The sequence below is a fragment of the Brassica napus genome, chromosome A8, assembly GCF_020379485.1.
Source record: "Brassica napus cultivar Da-Ae chromosome A8, Da-Ae, whole genome shotgun sequence".
Lineage (NCBI taxonomy): Eukaryota > Viridiplantae > Streptophyta > Magnoliopsida > Brassicales > Brassicaceae > Brassica > Brassica napus.
In genome coordinates, this window is record NC_063441.1 from 2,795,731 (window position 1) to 2,814,171 (window position 18,441).

Below are 18,441 nucleotides of genomic sequence, written 5' to 3' on the forward strand. Positions count from 1 at the left end.
ATTTAACTAATTATCGTTGGACAACTCATTATAGCTTAATAAAAATCAAACAAAAGTTGTAAATTTTAATTTTATAAATTCAAAAAACTATTAAAATAAAAAATTGTGGGTTGATTTGTTTAAAATAAGATTTTAGGTGAATTAATATAAAAATTTCAATGAATTATTTTAAACTGTAATAAAAGAAAAAATAAATTTATTAGATTTATCTTATCTAAATTTGCATTAAATTAAGCCTTTTAAAAAAAATTACATCAAATTAAATGAAGTGTTTATTACTCAGTAATAAATCATCAAATAAATTAAGGTCTCAAATAAAGTATTTTTAATTATTATATTATATATTTTGCATATATATTATTTATTTATGAAAATACTACAAATATATATCCATTTATATATGTTTGTGTTCTACTACTTTAACCGTTTTGTTTCAGTGCAGGCACCTATAAAATTATGTGATGTTCATATATTATTTTAAGATAATAATTTTTCTGATGAAAATTTATGTCTGTAATCAAATAATTTTTAAAACAGTAAATTAACCCATGCGTAGCATGGACGGTTATACTTTTTTTTTTTTTTTTTTGATAATCCAGGTATCCGGACCTCTCACTTAGTCCGACTATCCCACCGTTTCCAACTGGAACTGGCGAGGAAGGTCCTGGAGGCCAAACGGAAACCATGTTAAATCCGCTGTGGCCGGAGCTCGAACTCGTGATAGCGGACACCTCAGCCTAAGTTCCTTTACCACCAGACTACGAGGCCCGGTTCGGTTATACTTGTATGTAGTAAAGCCACTTGAATTGTTTAACTTTTAAACTGATGCACCGTGTCAAGATAAATCATCGGAGTTATTGATATATATATATATATATATATATCCTGTTTTTAGCACTTATATGGTTTTTAGTAATTTTTAAGGTTTTGGAGTTTGCTATCTATATTTTAAGGTATTACTATATTTTGAGCCGCGCTTTCAAAGTGCGGGTTTATTTTTATTTTTTTTTCAATTGACAAATATTTAGTAAATGTCATATTTTCATATATTTGTGTTTTATTTTATAAAAGACTTAAACTTTTTATCTTTATTTATCGTATTTCATTTTAAATGACTATTTATGTTTAAAAAATTAAACTTTATTTCTTTAATGAATTAAGTTGGTATAACTCTGATAAATTAATTTTATTATGTGGTTAATATTTTAATAATTTTTTTTATACTTTTAATAAAGATTTATACTTTTCAATGAAAAAATTTAATTTTTTTATGAATGCTTAAATTATATTAAGAAAAGAAAAAATAATAATTAAAAATAGTTGAAAAAAAATTATTTGAACTTGGACTCAATGGCCTAAAGGAAAAAAAAAAGGTAGATATGATGTGGACTGGATCCGAAAAAAAATGACCAAATATAGATGTGTTATTAATATTACTTGATTGCCTTTAATGAAATTAGTAAAGAAAAAGACATGCTAAGGTAAAAAGGACAATATTATCTGCTTTAATAGTATAGATAGGTGGTTGGACGCTTTTGGAGACCTAAATAAACTTTATAGGGATTTCAAAAAAAAAATCGTAATGATTTGAAGCACTAAAAGAAAATGGAAAGAGGATCGCTTGATCCCATTCCAGACCAGAACTGGATCTATCGTTTCATTGAAAACAAACAAAGTGGTCGGCTCAGCAAACCGCATCGATCAATGCAACTTTCTAATCGATCGATTTAAAATTGCAAACAAAGTGATAGATCGATGCAACATCCCAATTGATCGATTGGACGAGCACAAGACGAAGAAATCTGTCAGGAAAATATGCATTGGTCGATTGAAAAATCTCATCGATCAATAGGACCCGCACGAGTTGAGGTGAAATTTTCCTTTTCCTGTTTTGGTTTTTCCTTTTTCCCAAAAGTATCCACTGTCTTTAAATACCCTTAATGTTCAAACAAGGAAAGCTTAGGAAGCAACGGTCTTTTGTAGTTCACATGGATGCAGATCATCCGGTTTGGTTTACAGAGTCGGTATACATATGTTGATGATAAAAAAATAAAAAAAGTAAAGGTTCATAAGGTTATCGAAGGAGATTGGGAAATCTGGGGAGGTGAACTTCACAAAGCACAGTAACTTGTTACTGACTCAAAGCAGGCCTGGGCATCCGGGTTTTTGGACTGGGTTCGGATCGGGTCTTGCCGGGTCCTAACAATTTAGACCCATGTAGGTACATATAATTTTCCGGATCGGTTCCAGGTCGGGTCTTATCGGGTCAGGGTCGGTTTGGATCTATAATTTCAATACCCGTAAAATACCCAAAATTTTCGGGTATATTTCGGATCCGAGTCGGTTCAAGTATTTAAGACCCGAAATAGATCCGAAATATCCGAACTTGACCCGAAAACTCTAAAAATACCTGAAGAACCGCAAAAATACCCAAAATTTTATCCAAAATCAGACCCGAAAACCCAAAACATACCCGGATTTTACCCGAATACCCGAATTATATTTTCTAAAAATCTAAAATTTACCCGAAACCTACAATTATACCTAAAAATCCAGAAACTTTTAAAAAATCCAAAATACCAAAAATATACCCAATCACCCAAATATACCTAGTATATACAATTATTTGCGGATACTTCGGGTACCCGAACGGGTCTCGGGTAGGACCTGGACCCGAACCGAAACCCGCGGGTCCAAAAAAAAATGACCCAATAGGTACTTAGCATGGACCTGGACCCGGACCCGAACCTGTATTTTTGGGTCAGTTCCGGTTCGGATCTTCGGGTCCGGGTAAAATGCCCAGGCCTAACTCAAAGTTCTTTGTTTACTTTCCACACATGCTATTGGATTCGTCTTCACATTGATACTTGTTTTAAGGTATATCCCTGAAGAAGACTTTGAAAAAGAAGGTTAATGATCATGGCTATTCTGTATCTCCATCCTCTTCAGCTCTCTGTGGTAGTGACTGCAGTTGTGGGTGGGTCCATTATGTTTGCAGAGTTCCATGTGCTTGATCCAATGTTCAACATAGTCTCACCGGAACAGACATTACTATCTGTTTCCCTTTTACTGATGAAACCAAGAGACTTACAGCTTTACATGGTTCGATAGAAGAGATGCTATATAGCCCTTAGCAAACTAATGAGCATGTGTAAGTGTTGACTTACTTTTGTTTGGTTTTGAGAACTCATACTAACTTCTTTTTTGTCAAAAAAGTAGTTTTTGGTGGGTTTGTTTATTTCAATGGTACATTGAGCTATAGGTCGAAGCCAATACTCTTCTCTATGGCGAGGCTGGACAAAGTGAAGAACATCTCGAGTTCAGATTTTTTTTTTGATTAATGTACATCTCAGGTTTCGTGGGTGCAATGCTTTCTTTCTTAGCCATCTCTTCTCATACTCTTTCTAAGTTGTTATAAATTAATACTGGTGGTTAGAAATGTGAGTACTGGTCTATGGTTTTTATGTTTACAGTGAAGCTAACTTGTTGCAATGTTTTCTTGTTCAAGGTTGGGGCCAAGGATCAGCAGATAATTCAAGCTATCTAGAAGGCCGATGGCGGCCAAACTATTTACAAAACAATTTGGAGGAGAGGCCAAAGGGAAAACGACATTGCTTCCTTGTATTACTATCAACACCAGAGCTAAAGTAACTGCTTGTGTTACTATCAACACCAGAGCTAATCAGTGTAGACTTACTTAAAAGTATTTTTCTGTAATTTTATTGTTTAAAGTATACACTTGAGACATATTGTAAAGTTTTTGTGATTAGTTTTACTCTTGAAACTTCTTGAGAATTTTGTATAGATTTTCTTTTTCTCACATGTGTGTTAGTTATTGTTTTAGCTTATGGTCGTTTTAACTGTTTGGTTGATTAGACTATCTTGTAAAAAAAAACTAATAATATCATACAAGTGAAACACACCAATAAAATGAATACAACGTCTATAGATTATGCATCAAATAATTATTTATCAATGAATATTTTATAATAATAAATTACTATAAAGCGAAGAAAATAGAAAACATCTAGAGTGTATTTGATTATTCATAATCTTGATGCCTCAAATGAAGTATTAGAGAAGAGTATCTGCAGCATAAAATAAAATTATGAGAAAAACATAAGATAAGATAAGTAAATTAAATTATATTTTAGTAGACTTCTTATGAAGTCTGCGTAAAGTTTATGGTTTAGTAGAATTTAGTTGAAGTATACTAGCCTTAATTTTTAAGTAGACTTCATTAGAAGTCTACACTAACGAAAAATTTTCAGATCTAAAAATGTACATTTAGAAAATTTGAAAATAGTTTGTTCTGGAAAATATTTCAAAATATTTTTTTTTCCTAACCTAATAGCAAAGCAAAAACATAGAGTTTGAATCTATAAATTTAGTTCAATATAACAAACAAAAATACAGATTTAAAATGAATAGATGTAAATCTTACACTTTTTGGGAAGATGATTTGAAAACTTGTGAAGAGAAAACCTACAAAATAAGATAAAATTATGAGAAAAGTATAAGATAAAAAATGTATTTAAATATAAATACAAAAAAACATGCTTAAAATCTATAGATGAAAATCTTACATTTTGGAGAGGAGGAGATAAAAAAAATGGAAGAAAATACCTGAAAAATAAGATAAAATTATTAAAAAACATATGAAAAAAGTTAGTCATATTTTGTAAACTGCAATGAAGTCTGCTTAAAATTTGTGGTTTAGTAGACTTCATTTGGAGTATACTAGCTTTAACTTATCAGCAGACTTCATTATAATTCTATTTTATCCCATAATTCCAGATTTGAAAGAAAAATCTGTACATTTAGAAATGTGAAAAATAATTTTAAATCTGAAAAACTTCAAAAATAGTAGCAGCACAAAGTTTGGATCTATAATTTTATTTGAATAGAAACATTAAATACACATTTAAAATATATAGATCTAGAACTTATATTTTTAGAGGGGAAGATGAAAACCATGAATGATAATATCTCCAAAAACAATATGATATTGTGAGAAAGACATGAGAAAAAAATTAACAATTTAAACAAAAGTTTTTCTTTATGTTCAAAGAATTTAGAGAGAAATGAGAGAATTTTATAGAGAATGGAGAGAGTTTTAGAAACTTATTCAGCTATTTTAGGAGAGATTATGTAAATTTCATTTATATAGGTAGACATAAATTGTAACTAGGTTAAAATTTACGATATTGTAGACTTTCTTAAAGTCTACTAAAATTAAAATTGTGGATTAAACTTTATTGTAAGTCTAGTAGATTTTTTTTGGAAGTCTACTATGATAGTTTCATTATTGTTGTTCATTCTTGGGAAATTGCCACAAATAGCACATTCATAGTACCACTTTTCATGTTTACACTAACCACTTTTACCCTTACTTTTAATGAAGGGCAAAAGACAATTATATCCTTAGGGTTAACTAATCTAGACTTAGGGTTTAGAGTTGAGGGGTGGAGTAGGGTTTTTGGAATGTGAAATTTAGGATTCTAATAAATATATAAATAAAGACTTAAAAAAATATTAAAATTTTTTAAAAATAGTTTCAAACAAAATTTTCGTTTTTTAAAAAGAAATTTGAAAAAAAATAATAAAATTCGAAAAAAAAAATTTCAAAAAAAAAAATTTATAAAAAAGCTCGAATTTGAAAAAGTATAATTCGAAAACATAAAAAAAATTTACTTTTTTTTTTCTTTTTTTAATTTTTTTTTTAAAATTTTTTTATTTAAATAATGATTTATTATATATATAATAATAAGGGCATAAGAGTCTTTTGCCACTTAATGAAGAATGTATTTTTAAAAATGTCTCTTTAGTGGTGGTAAAAATGAAAAATGGTACAATGAAAGTGGTAAACATGTAATTTCCCCTTCATTCTTTACTATTTTAATAATTTAATATATGATCTTACAATTTTCGAATATTAGTTTGAAGATTATAATTTTAATTTATTCATATGAAAACTAAAATTAATAAAAATTATTTTTGATTTTTGTATGTTTCCGTTTTGGTAGACTTATATATATTTTCATCACATGGTTGCAAAATCAATATATATTCTTGTAAATTGTTCAATTGTATAAAATCTTTATATATATATATATATATATTTCATATGAATCCTTACATTGATGATTTATTAAAAATTTCACAAAATTATTTTTATGCATTTTTAAAATTAAATTATTAGATCAAATTACAATGTAGACTAGAGAATAAGTCTACATTGTAGACTTTTTAAAAGGTCTACATATGGGTATATTTCAATTACGTGTATACTTTCGAATGACAGAATTGTAAAATACATTTATGGTTTTTTGTTTGGTCGTAAGGGTTAATTATTAATTTTACCATCCCTTTAGATTGCTTTTGTATTTGATTGCATATGTGATACACTTTTATGTTTAAAATGAATATATAGGATGTTTTGGCAAATCCCCAATATATAAAATTAGTATATGATTATAAATTATTTATTTCTAAATATTATATATATAATATATATATTTGTAAATAATTTTATTTTTATTATTAATAGTAAATCAAATTTAGTTATATTTTTAATGTGAAATATTCTTCTTTTATTTTTAAAAATTAATTTTATTTTAAAAATACAAAGTTTATTTTTTAATATAAATATAGTCTTGTGATATTATTAAATAAAATAAATTAATTTTTTTAACTTATTTTAAAAATTTTATACATTCAAACTGCAAATGCTTTATCAAAAGTTTTATATGAAAACATTGGGCAAAAAAGCCTTTGGAGAGCATTTGCATCTTCTAAATACTATTATAAATGTTGATTGGATAATAAGAAGCATATATGCTAAAGCAAAGCTAGGGCTCGGGACTACTCTATTATTTTCTTCTTTCACGGACTATATAAGGTTTTTCATTGGAGGTTTAGAGGGAAACTATTATGGGATAGGGTGGCGATTGTAAAGTTAATAAGGGGGGAGATACTCACCGGGAGACGAGACTATCTAATTGGGGATTTGGAGAATCTAGGGTATCATTACATCCAATTTAACAAGCTCAAGGGAGCATTTCTATATATTTTTAAATGAGAACACTAAGTTGGAATTGCCGAGGAATGGGAAGTAAGTGGACGATAAGTTATTTAACGGAGATATGGCATAAACATAAGCCAGATTTTTTATTTTTATCAGAGACAAAGCAAGAATTTGAGTTTGCTCAGAAATTTCAAGGTCATTTTGGATTTGATAATTTGGTCACAGTGGATCCTGTGGGAAGAAGTGGTGGATTAGCGCTTTATTACAATAATGAGTATCAGGTTAATGTGTTATATTCAAGTAATCGCATGATAGATGTGGAAGCAGTGGCTCTTGGGAAAACAGTATATATGACACTTGTTCTAGTTAAAAGTGTGGGAACGTTTAACTAGATATGGGATTTCGAGATCAGAGCCTTGGTTTATTATTGGTGATTTAAACGAGATTACAGGAAATCATGAAAAAGAAGGTGGTGCGTTGCGAAGTGCGAACTCATTTGTTCCTTTTAATAATATGATAAGGAATTGTGGTTTACTGGAGTTCCCAGTCAAAGGAAATAAGTTGTCCTGGCAAGGCAGAAGGGGTAAGGGTAAAGGGGCAGTCACGGTTAGATGTCGGTTAGATCGTGCATTAGCGAATGAAGAATGGCATACGCTATTCCTCTGTTCTTATACAGAATATTTAGGCCTGGTGGCATCGGATCATCGTCCAGAAGTGGCTTATTTGGAAGATAAAGTTCTTAGGAGGAAAGGGCAGTTTAGATTTGATAAGAGATGGGTTGGACAAGAAGGTCTTATGGAATCAATTACAAGGGTTTGGTCCGATAATAATGAAGGAACAAGAACTGGTATAGTGCAACAAATTAGTAACTGCCGTCGGGAGATAGCCAAATGGAGGAAAAATAATCCTCCTTATGGGAAGGAAAAGATAGCGGACTTGCAAAAAGCGCTTGAAGAGGTACAAACAGATGATTCTAGATCTCAGGAGGATATTATGGAGGTATCTAGGTAACTGCAAGAGACATATAAAGATGAGGAAGAGTATTGGCACCAGAAAAGTAGAAATATGTGGTATTCATCTGGAGATCTTAATACAAAATTCTACCATGCTTTAACTAAGCAACGAAGGGCTCGTAATAGGATAGTGGGGCTACATGATGGGGAGGGAAACTGGATTACAGAGGACAATGGAATAGAGAGAGTGGCGGTTGAATATTTTCAAGATTTAATTACTACCACTGCTCCATCGGAGTTTGATGAGTTCCTCTCAGAGGTAACACCTGGTATAACCCCACAGATGAATCAACGATTACTGAGGATAGCGACAGAGGACGAAGTTAGAGAAGCTCTGTTTATGATGCATCCAGAAAAAGCACCAGGACCGGATGGTATGACAGGCCTCTTCTTTCAACATTCTTGGCATATTATTAAGGGAGATTTGGTGGAGATGGTGAATGACTTTTTGGTGTCTGGAGAAATGGATTCAAGGTTAAATATTACTAATATTTGTATGATCCCAAAGACAGAGAGACCTACAAGGATGATGGAGTTGCGACCTATCAGCTTATGTAATGTGGGGTACAAAATTATTTCGAAGGTTTTGTGTCAACGGTTAAAGTTATTCCTACCTTCTCTAGTTTCGGAAACGCAATCGGCATTTGTGGCAGGACGGCTGATCTCTGATAATATCCTTATAGCACAGGAAATGTTTCATGGATTACGGACCAATAAGGCGTGTAAAGGAAAGTATATGGCAGTCAAAACGGACATGAGTAAGGGTTACGATCGGGTTGAATGGGAATTTATTAAGGCATTATTACAGAAAATGGGGTTCCATGAGCATTGGATTAAACTTATGGTAGAATGTATATCATCGGTTCAATATCGGGTTCTTTTAAATGGCCAACCTAGGGGACTCATTATTCCACAGCGGGGATTACGTCAAGGAGATCCTTTATCTCCCTATTTATTCATTCTGTGTACTGAGGCTCTGATAGCGAATATTAAGAAGGCGGAAAGGGAAAAATAATTAACAGGAATAAAGGTAACCAGGGCATGTCCTTCAATATCGCATTTGCTTTTTGCGGATGACAGTCTTTTTTTTGTAAAGCTCAAAAGGAAGAGTGCCATACCATTCTAAGGATATTAAAGGATTACGAGAAAGTGTCAGGTCAACTAATAAACTTTGATAAGTCATCAATTCAATTTGGACACAACATTGAAGAATCTGCCAGACAGGAGCTAAGAGATATTCTGGGCATACAAAATCTGGGAGGAATGGGAAATTATCTGGGTTTACCGGAGAGTCTTGGGGGTTCTAAAATTCAGGTTTTTGTCTTTGTACAGGATCGATTAAATAATAGGGTCAATGGTTGGACTTTTAAGTTCTTCACGAAATGAGGAAAAGAGGTGATAATCAAGTCAGTGATTATGACTTTACCAAATCATGTAATGTCTTGCTATCGTTTACCCAAGGCTACTGCAAAAAAGTTAACAAGTGCGGTAGCACAATTTTGGTGGAGTCCTGGTGGTCATACAAGAGGAATGCATTGGAAATCATGGGACAAAGTATGTGTCAGTAAGGAAGATGGAGGGTTAGGTTTTAAAGATATCACTGATTTCAACACAGCGATGCTTGGTAAACAATTATGGAGGCTGATAGAGAAGCCAAATACTTTATTTTCTCGAGTTTTTGAAGGTCGGTATTTCAGGAATGCATCACCCCTGGAGCCGATTCGTTCATATTCTCCGTCATATGGTTGGCGGAGTATTGTTTCTGCTAGATCTCTGGTAAGCAAAGGACTAATCAAAAGGGTGGGAACAGGATCTTCTATATCTGTATGGAATGATCCTTGGATCCCAACCACTCGCTCGAGACCAGCCAATAAAAATCAACACAATCTTTACCCAGACCTTACAGTGGATTCTCTTATTGATCCACATTTGCGGAAAAGGAATTCGCCGGTGATTCGGGCTTTGGTGGATCCCCAGGATGTGAAATTTATCGAAAGTATTCCACTGAGTAGAACTCAGATGGCAGACAGAGATGGATGGCATTTCACAAATAATGGAAAATATACGGTTAAATCTGGATATCAGGTAGAAAGGATATACCCAGACAAGGAAAAATCACCCTTAGTGTTTGGACCCACAGTGGATATTTTGAAGGCACATTGTTGGAAAATACGATGTCCACCAAAGATTAAGCATTTTCTATGGCAACTGGTGACGGGGTGTATTGCAGTTAAGAAGAATCTACAAAAGAGAGGAATACCCGGGGATATCATTTGTGCAAGATGTGGAGCTGAGGAGGAATCGATTAACCATGTTTTTTTTGAGTGCCCTCCAGCACTCCAGACATGGGCTCTTTCAAAGGTTCCAACAAATCCAACTTTGTTTCCAATAAGCTCTCTCTTTGCGAACATGGATCACCTCTTTTGGAGAGTTGTGCCACAGATGGAGGATCATCAATTTGCATGGATATTATGGTACATATGGAAGGGAAGAAATAATAAAGTCTTTAGTAACCTGGATGTTGACCCGTTGGATACCCTTAAATTGGCTGAAACGGAGTCAAACCTATGGGCTGAGGCACAAATACTAGATGAGACTAAGAGGAGTCCACATGTTGAGGCTATGAATCTCCCTTTAATTCCAGGAAGATGGTGTTTTACGGATGATTCCTGGAAGGAAAATGATATTTTCTCAGGACAAGGATGGTATAGTACTTTAGAGGGATTTGCGGGTTTGATGGGTGCAAGGAATATTAGGGCTTCCCTTTCTCCTCTTCATGCAGAGATGGAAGCACTATTATGGGCAATGGAATGTATGAAAAACTTACGATAATTTCAGGTTACGTTTGCAACGGATTGTTCTCAATTGGTGAAGATGGTTTCGGAACCAGAAGAATGGCCAGCATTTGCAAGTTATTTGGAAGATTTCAACAGCCTGAAAGAGAGTTTTTCCAGAGCAGAGATCATCTATGTCTCAAGAACGCATAATAAGAAGGCGGATAGCTTAGCTCGCAGTGCTAGGAAAGTATCGTCTTTAGTTGTTCACATGGATCAAGATCTCCCAGTTTGGTTCACAGAGTCAATATGAGTCTGTAAAGTTGATGACAAAAAAAAAAAAAAAAAAAATCGAACCGAATCCGATCCAAAAAGGTAGTATAGAACCTGAACTGAAATTGATTAAATATCCGAACGGTTCAAAATTTTGGTATCTAGAGAACCGAAACCAAACCGACCCGAACCGAAGTATTTTGGGTATCCGAATATATCTGAAATAGATTTATATATCTAAATATATTAATTATTTTTAGAAAATGTATATTAAGAACATCCAAAATATATAAGATAGTTTTAAATTGTCCAAAATACTTGAAAATATATACAAATAGTCAAAAATAAATGTTAAAAATAACTAAAATATACTTAAAACACCAAAAATACTTGAAATATCTATTGATTATCTATCCAAAAATTCAAACCAAACCAATTTATACGTTAAGTTAGGTATTTTTATATATGTTCTCCAAATTTATATGTAATATATTATTTTGTTTATAGATTTTGAGAAATTTAAAGTGTATATTAAATTTTAAAATTTTAAATATAATTTAAATGGATTATCCAAATCCGAACCGAACCAGAATCGAAATTTAAAAATATCTGAATGGGGCCAAATTGTTTAACTCTGAAACCCGAATTGATTCGAACCAAATCCGAATAGATACCCGAACGCCTACCTATGCAAAGCCATTGACAAAATTTAAATTAGCCCGAGAAATTATACATTTGATAATGTGCTCTGGTTTATGAATTAAAAGAACTTGCAGGCATCTCAATTTATAAACTATATAATAAAATCTATTAAAAGAAAAAATATTCATAAATCAAAAGTTTATTAAACAAAAGCATTTCATACATATGATACCCTGATTTACTGATATACATATTACCAGTAACAGATACTTTGTAATTAGTCCATATAATAATAGCTAAACTTCTTGCAACGCACAAGACATGCTAGTTTTCCCTTATGTCACTTGATTATTCCCTCACAATCTTGAATTTTTCTAGAAACCAAATAATCTCCTACAAAGACCGTCTTAAAGAGAAGCTCATATCAGTTACTGAAATTGTAGCCATCGAATAGAAACTCGTTTGGATCGTACGGCAGACTTGGATAAATATTTGGTTCGAGATCCGTTAAACCGATGCTATTATAAGCTTGTTGAGGTTCATTTCTCATCATGTAGTTCATCACGTGATTAGAAAGCTGATATTGTCGTTGTTGATGCTGCTGCTGGAGATGGTGATCATTTTCCGAGTAGGGAAAACCAGGCATATTATTGGTCACGAACTGGTTGTTGTTTATTGCCAAGTAACCATTTTGATATTGATTGTCCTGGACCGGGTAAACAGCTGGCCAATTCCTAAGGGACGTTGGTGCTATGAAACCATTGTTCATACCTAAGAAAGGTGAAGGTCTACTCAAACTAGACCAACCAGTCTCTGGAAACTGTTGAGGAATTTTGTTCTCCTCAAGACTTAGACGATATTTCTGCACGAGAACACAATTGATGTAGAACTTGCGTATTCATATATGCAGAATCCTAGTTTAATTGTCACAATATATAATAGTTTTTCTTTGAACCTGAAGATGACTGGACACATTGTTTCTAGTGAGTCCTTCGATATTCATGTCATGCAAGCATTTGAGAAGTACCTTTGGACTAGCTTCTGCTTTTGCATTAAAAAAAAAGAATAGTAAATAGAAGAGAAATAATAAAGAAATTGAATGACTAGAGATTTTAGAATAGTTAGATTACTTTTAGGCCCACCAACTATATCGATGGCTTCGAGAAATTTCTGTTGAAGATCTCCAGTCCACGAAATCCGCGGTCTCTTCAAATATCTCTCTTTTTTCTTGTCGATGCTTTGTTCATAGTTGTAATTTCTTACGCTCCTGGAATCGTCGTCGTCTTGGTCTGAACCGTTACTCTTAACCAAATGTGATTGCATTGGTTGAGTTTCTTCTATACATATCATTGTCTGTTTCTGTGTTGCTTTCTCTTCTATCTTATCGATGCTCTCCTCACTATCATCTTGGTCTACGGTCACGGAATCATCTTTCTCTTGCTTGGAACAGTCACCATGAACCACAACAGGTGGAACTAAACCTGGTTTAGACATCATCCTCTTGCGTACAATGTGTTGCCATATGGTGGCTATGATCTCTTTTCTAACGGGTTTCATAACATAGTGACATGCACCATGTACCATTGCGTTCATCACCGATTCTGTTTGATCGTCACCAGACATAACTACACAAAGATTAAATAAATTATTATATTTCTATCGAATTAAAGAGAATTTTGTTTATAATAGTTCGGAAAATAAAACTCTAATGTGCGATATACGTACTTACTACAGGAAGATCCATCTTTGAACCAATGATTGCGAGAGCTTGGAGTCCATTAATTCCAGGCATATGATAATCCCAAATCACAATATTAATCTCATGTTTACACTTTGTCAGAAACGCAATAGCTTCTTCCGAGTCCGCATAAGCCGTCACTGGATAACGACAAAACACATAAGTATAAACCCTAAACCCTTACTTTAACAACTCTTTATTAAATCGCTAAATTTATACATACATATGTAAGAAGAGAGTTACCATGATAGGCGCAGCGTTCCATGATTTCTTTCATATCAAGTAAAGTGCTGAGATTGGCGTCGACAACAAGAACATTAGTACTCGGCGGAAATTCATTAAGAGGAGAGTTGATTTCAGAAGTTTCTTGCTGCAGAAAGAGAGCTTTATCTCCAGCCTCGGTTATATGTGCTATAGACATTAGAAAATTTACTTTTGTAGACGTTTAGATGAAAGCCAGGGATGTATGTATGCTAGCTAGAAGATGTATGTGTCTTATTACAAGGAAGAATGAAGCTTTTTATATTACAAAAATTGGATTTTGTCATCATGAAATTTTGACATGTGTCAAAAAGAAATCTATTAAAATTGGTTGTTACTTTATGTACATAGTATTATGTAATAAAAATGGAATGTAAGATTTATGGTAGAATACAATGAAAGAAAATTGAGTAACTACAAAGAAATAGTACAAGCTGTCAAGCAAACTTTTCCATTTTTATTGAATTTTATGAAAAAGATCCCAAAAAAAAACATACTATTTGACTTTCCTCTCTTTGCACATTTGACTTTCTGACTATGTTTTTTCTTTCTAAAAATATATACTATAGATATGTATGAATATGACTGTTTCAATATGACCACAAATTCAAGGGGATGTTTTATATGAATTTTTAGTAAGGAATTTTTTATTACCGTAACAGAGTTTCATTCCAAACTGGACTTCTAATTATACCGACATTTTTACCCGAACCTGAAAATCCAAACCAAAATCGATGAATATAAGGGTTTGCTTTGGGTCCGGGTCTGTATTGTATATGCGATCTCGGTTCGAATCTAGGTCTTACCCGAGTATATGCCATCTTAGGTACCCCATATACGATAACAGTTTTTTGGACCCTACTATATGTACTGATACGATAGCAATACTTGAATGATGTTATTAGCTTAACTACGATTCATATTCCATGCTATGATAGGTCTTTCTACAATAAAAATCATATATTAATGTATATGTAACATACAATTGAATTAAAATATAAGATAAAATTACTCCAAATTTAAAATTAAAATTACTCCAAATTTAAAATTAAAATTGAATTAAATTTATTAATTGAAATAATTTTTTTTTGTAAATTGAATTAAAATAAATTTACAATTAAAATTAAACCAGAATTAAAAAAAAACTAAGTAAACCAGAACATTAAATCAATAACTAATTAACCAAAATCTAAACCTCAATAAACAAACCCTAATTAACTCTAAACCTAATATCTCTGCTGCCGCCTCCCTCCTCCTTTGCCGCTTTCTTCTTGATGTCTTCCTCTATTTTGTCTCTATCTCCGGCACCATCGATGGACGACCGGGACGAGTTTGAGACCGGTGATGACAGGGGCAAGCTCGAGACCTGTGACGATGGGAGGAGACGTCTCCTCTGCTCACGATCACCAGCTCTGCTCACGACCACCTCCTCTTGCTCATGACCATCTTCTTTACCAAGACAAAATAAATCAGATTAAAAACATATAAAACTTTAAAATATAGTGTTAGGGATTAGTTTTTCGAATATAAAATTTATGTTTTGGAGTTTATAATTAACTAAATTTAGTGTTATAATATAAGGTTTGGATTATGGGGTTTGGGATTTAGAGTGAAAATTGAGAATAAAATTTGAAAAATTAGATTTGTAACTTATGTGTTAAGATTTGGTGTTTAAGTTGGAAAATATTAGTTTTACTGCGTAGATTTATAATTTATGGTACAATACATATGGTTTGAATTATATTTGGGGTTTGGGGAATAGGGTTTGGAGTTTAGATATAGTTTAAAATTTTCTAAATCATCTACGCTAGCAGTTCAGTAAAATGTGTTATAACAATCTGCTATCAATGTAGACTTTTTTGTAGTGTGGATTTTTGTTACATTTTGGGTACTCTGGGTACTAAATATACCCAAACCAAACTATATAAAAAAAATGGAATAGCTTACGGTTCTAATAATTTAGACATGAACCGACTTGGAGCTGATAGACTAGTATGTTTCATGAACATGGAGTCTTCCTGCATGTGTGAAGGAGGTCGTGGTCTGAGCCAATAAGTAGACTTGTGGGCGTGCTATAAAGAGTAGATACCTTTTTCTGGTTTATAGTAATCACGAAGATCAGCCTATTATGACCATGTCGCTGAAGATGATCTTTTGGGTATATTTTGTTGCCTTGGCAGTTGTCAAATTGATGAACTTTTGAGTTGGATGAATTGGCCAATTTTCTTTACTATTACAAACCTCATATTTATAGTATAAGTGGTCTTTCTCTTAGGATTGTGAAATATTCATATAACCTTAGTGATGCAATCCAGGATGAACCAACCCTAGATAAACCTGATGATGAGCCTGAATGGATGCAACTGTCAAGTGATTATGAAGAAGATGATATAGACCAGAACTAAACTAAAGATGTGTCTCTCTCGGCTCAAACTGAAGATAACCAGAAGAAGGATCCATTTGCAATCTCTGTTGGACCTATTACAAGATCCAAGTCCAAGAAGCGTATTCAGAAGATGGTGTGCATTATTCAGAACATAAATATTGAGGATCAGCTACTGGCCGAGCAAACACTAGCTCAACTGCCTACAATCACTTTTCGGTCTCTTAGAAGTATCAAATCAATTTGCTACTTTTCTACTTACGGTTTTAAAGTGGGCACTTTAGAAAGATGCCTTGAGCACTTCGGAGCTATAAGGATTTTGGCAGCTTCAAAGTGGGCACTTTGGAAACCCACCACCTAAACCACTCTTTTCTTTTCCCTCAATACTCATGCACGACTTTTTATGTTCCCTAGGTGCTCATGCACGAAGTTGACTTGTCTTTCCTTTTAAACTTTGTTTTGTTTCAGATCTGAACTTAATCATCATTTTTATCAAAAAATATTTTCTTCTTTGGTGATTCATTTGTTCTCTCAACAACTTGATTGTGAGGTGTGTGAAGAAATGTGAAAAAGTGAAGAATCTGATGTCTTTTCCGCAACCCTAAGTGTTTCAATCTATCAAATTCCTTCAACCCAACCATCCATAAACCCTAATTCGACCATCAAACCAGTATCCATCGAAAACCCCATCTTTCAATCTGTCACCGAGTAGATCCAACCAAAATCAGAGTAGAAATCCCTGGGAAAGGTTTTAGATGTCTTGAGAAAAGAAGTATTGTTTGCTAACTTTAAAAAGTGCTCTTTTGGAATAAATAACTTTGTCTTTTTAGGTTTTGTTGTGACTTCTCAGGGTATACATGTGGATGAAGAGAATGTGAAAGCCATAAGGGATTGGCCAACTCCTAAAACCGTGGGAGATGTAAGAAGCTTTCATAGTTTAGCTGGATTCTATAGGAGGTTTGTGAAGGACTTTAGAACCACTGATGCACCTCTCACTGAAGTGATAAAAAAAACTGTGGGATTCACTTGGGGTCCAACCAAGAAGAGACTTTCAATCTGCTGAAAGGGAAGTTGACTAATGCACCACTACTTATGCTTCCTGATTTTGTAAAAACTTTTGAAATAGAGTGTGATGCTTCTGGTGTAGGTATTCAAGCAATTATGGTGCAAGAGAAGAAACTCATTGCTTATTTCAGTGAAAAACTTGGAGGTGCAACTCTGAACTATCCAACCTATGACAAAGAACTCTATGTCTTGATCCGAGCACTCCAGACTTGGCAACACTATCTCTGGCCAAAGGAGTTTGTCATTCACACTGATCATGAGTCCTTAAAACATTTGAAGGGTCAACAAAAGCTTAACAAAAGACATGTCAAATGGGTGGGTGCAGTTTCTGGAAACATTTCCTTATGTCATTCAATACAAACAAGATAAGGAGAACGTGGTTGCTGATGCCCTTTCTCAGAGGTACACTCTTCTCTCTACTTTGGAAACTCAACTCCTCGGTTTTGAACATATTAAGTCCTACTATGCAACTGATCATGATTTCAAAGAAGTTTATCATAAGTGTGATGAGGTTGCTGTAGAAAAACATTTCAAAAATGATGGCTTTCTGTTTTATGAATCAAAACTGTGTGTTCCTAACTGTTCTTTGAGAGATCTCTTTGTTAGAGAAGCACATAGAGGAGGATTGATGGGTCACTTCGGCATTGAAAATTTTTTGAAGAGTTTGCAGCATCACTTCTACTGGCCGAGAATGAGAAAAGATGTGGAGAAGCTTTGTAATCAGTGTGTTACTTGCAAACAAGCGAAAGCAACAAACCAAACCAAAGGTATGTATATGCCTCTGCCTATTCCGTCTGAACCATGGATAGATATCTCAATGTATTTTTTTCTTCGATTGCCTAGAACTAGGAAGGGAAGAGATTCCATCTTTGTTGTGGTTGATAGATTTTCTAAGATGGCTCATTTCATTCCATGTCATAAAACTGATGATGCTTCTTTGATTGCTGATTTGTTTTTTAGAGATGTGGTTAGATTGCATGGAATTCCTAGGTACATTGTGACTGATAGAGATACTAAGTTCTTGAGTCATTTCTAGAAAACATTGTGAGCTAAACTTGGATCCAAATTGTTGTTTTCTACTACTTATCATCCTCAAACTGATGGACAGACTGAAGTAGTTAACAAATCTCTGTCTACTCTCTTGCGTGCAATCATTAAAAAGAATCTTAACACTTGGGAATATTGTTTGCCTCATGTTCAATTTGCATACAACCATTCAGTTCATAGGGCTACTAAGTTTTCTTCATTCTAGATTGTTTATGCAT

The 18,441-nt window shown here is 33.4% G+C and overlaps 1 protein-coding gene and 1 long non-coding RNA gene across 2 annotated transcripts; one reads left to right on the forward strand and one right to left on the reverse strand.

Annotated features, from left to right (window-relative positions):
• The first annotated feature begins 1,205 nt into the window (after positions 1–1,205).
• Positions 1,206–5,406, forward strand: LOC111200005. Its single transcript, XR_002653727.2, has 2 exons — positions 1,206–3,342; positions 3,509–5,406. It is a non-coding gene; the product is annotated as an uncharacterized LOC111200005 (long non-coding RNA).
• Positions 5,407–11,910: 6,504 nt separating this feature from the next.
• LOC106434811 (putative two-component response regulator ARR19) lies at positions 11,911–15,204 on the reverse strand. Its single transcript, XM_013875665.3, has 5 exons — positions 13,711–15,204; positions 13,455–13,607; positions 12,860–13,354; positions 12,685–12,770; positions 11,911–12,591 (listed from the first exon to the last, which is right to left on the reverse strand). The coding sequence occupies exons 1-5, from the start codon at positions 13,886–13,888 to the stop codon at positions 12,154–12,156; spliced, it is 1,350 nt and encodes a 449-aa protein (XP_013731119.2). The 5' UTR covers positions 13,889–15,204; the 3' UTR covers positions 11,911–12,153.
• Between the last annotated feature and the right edge of the window lie 3,237 nt (positions 15,205–18,441).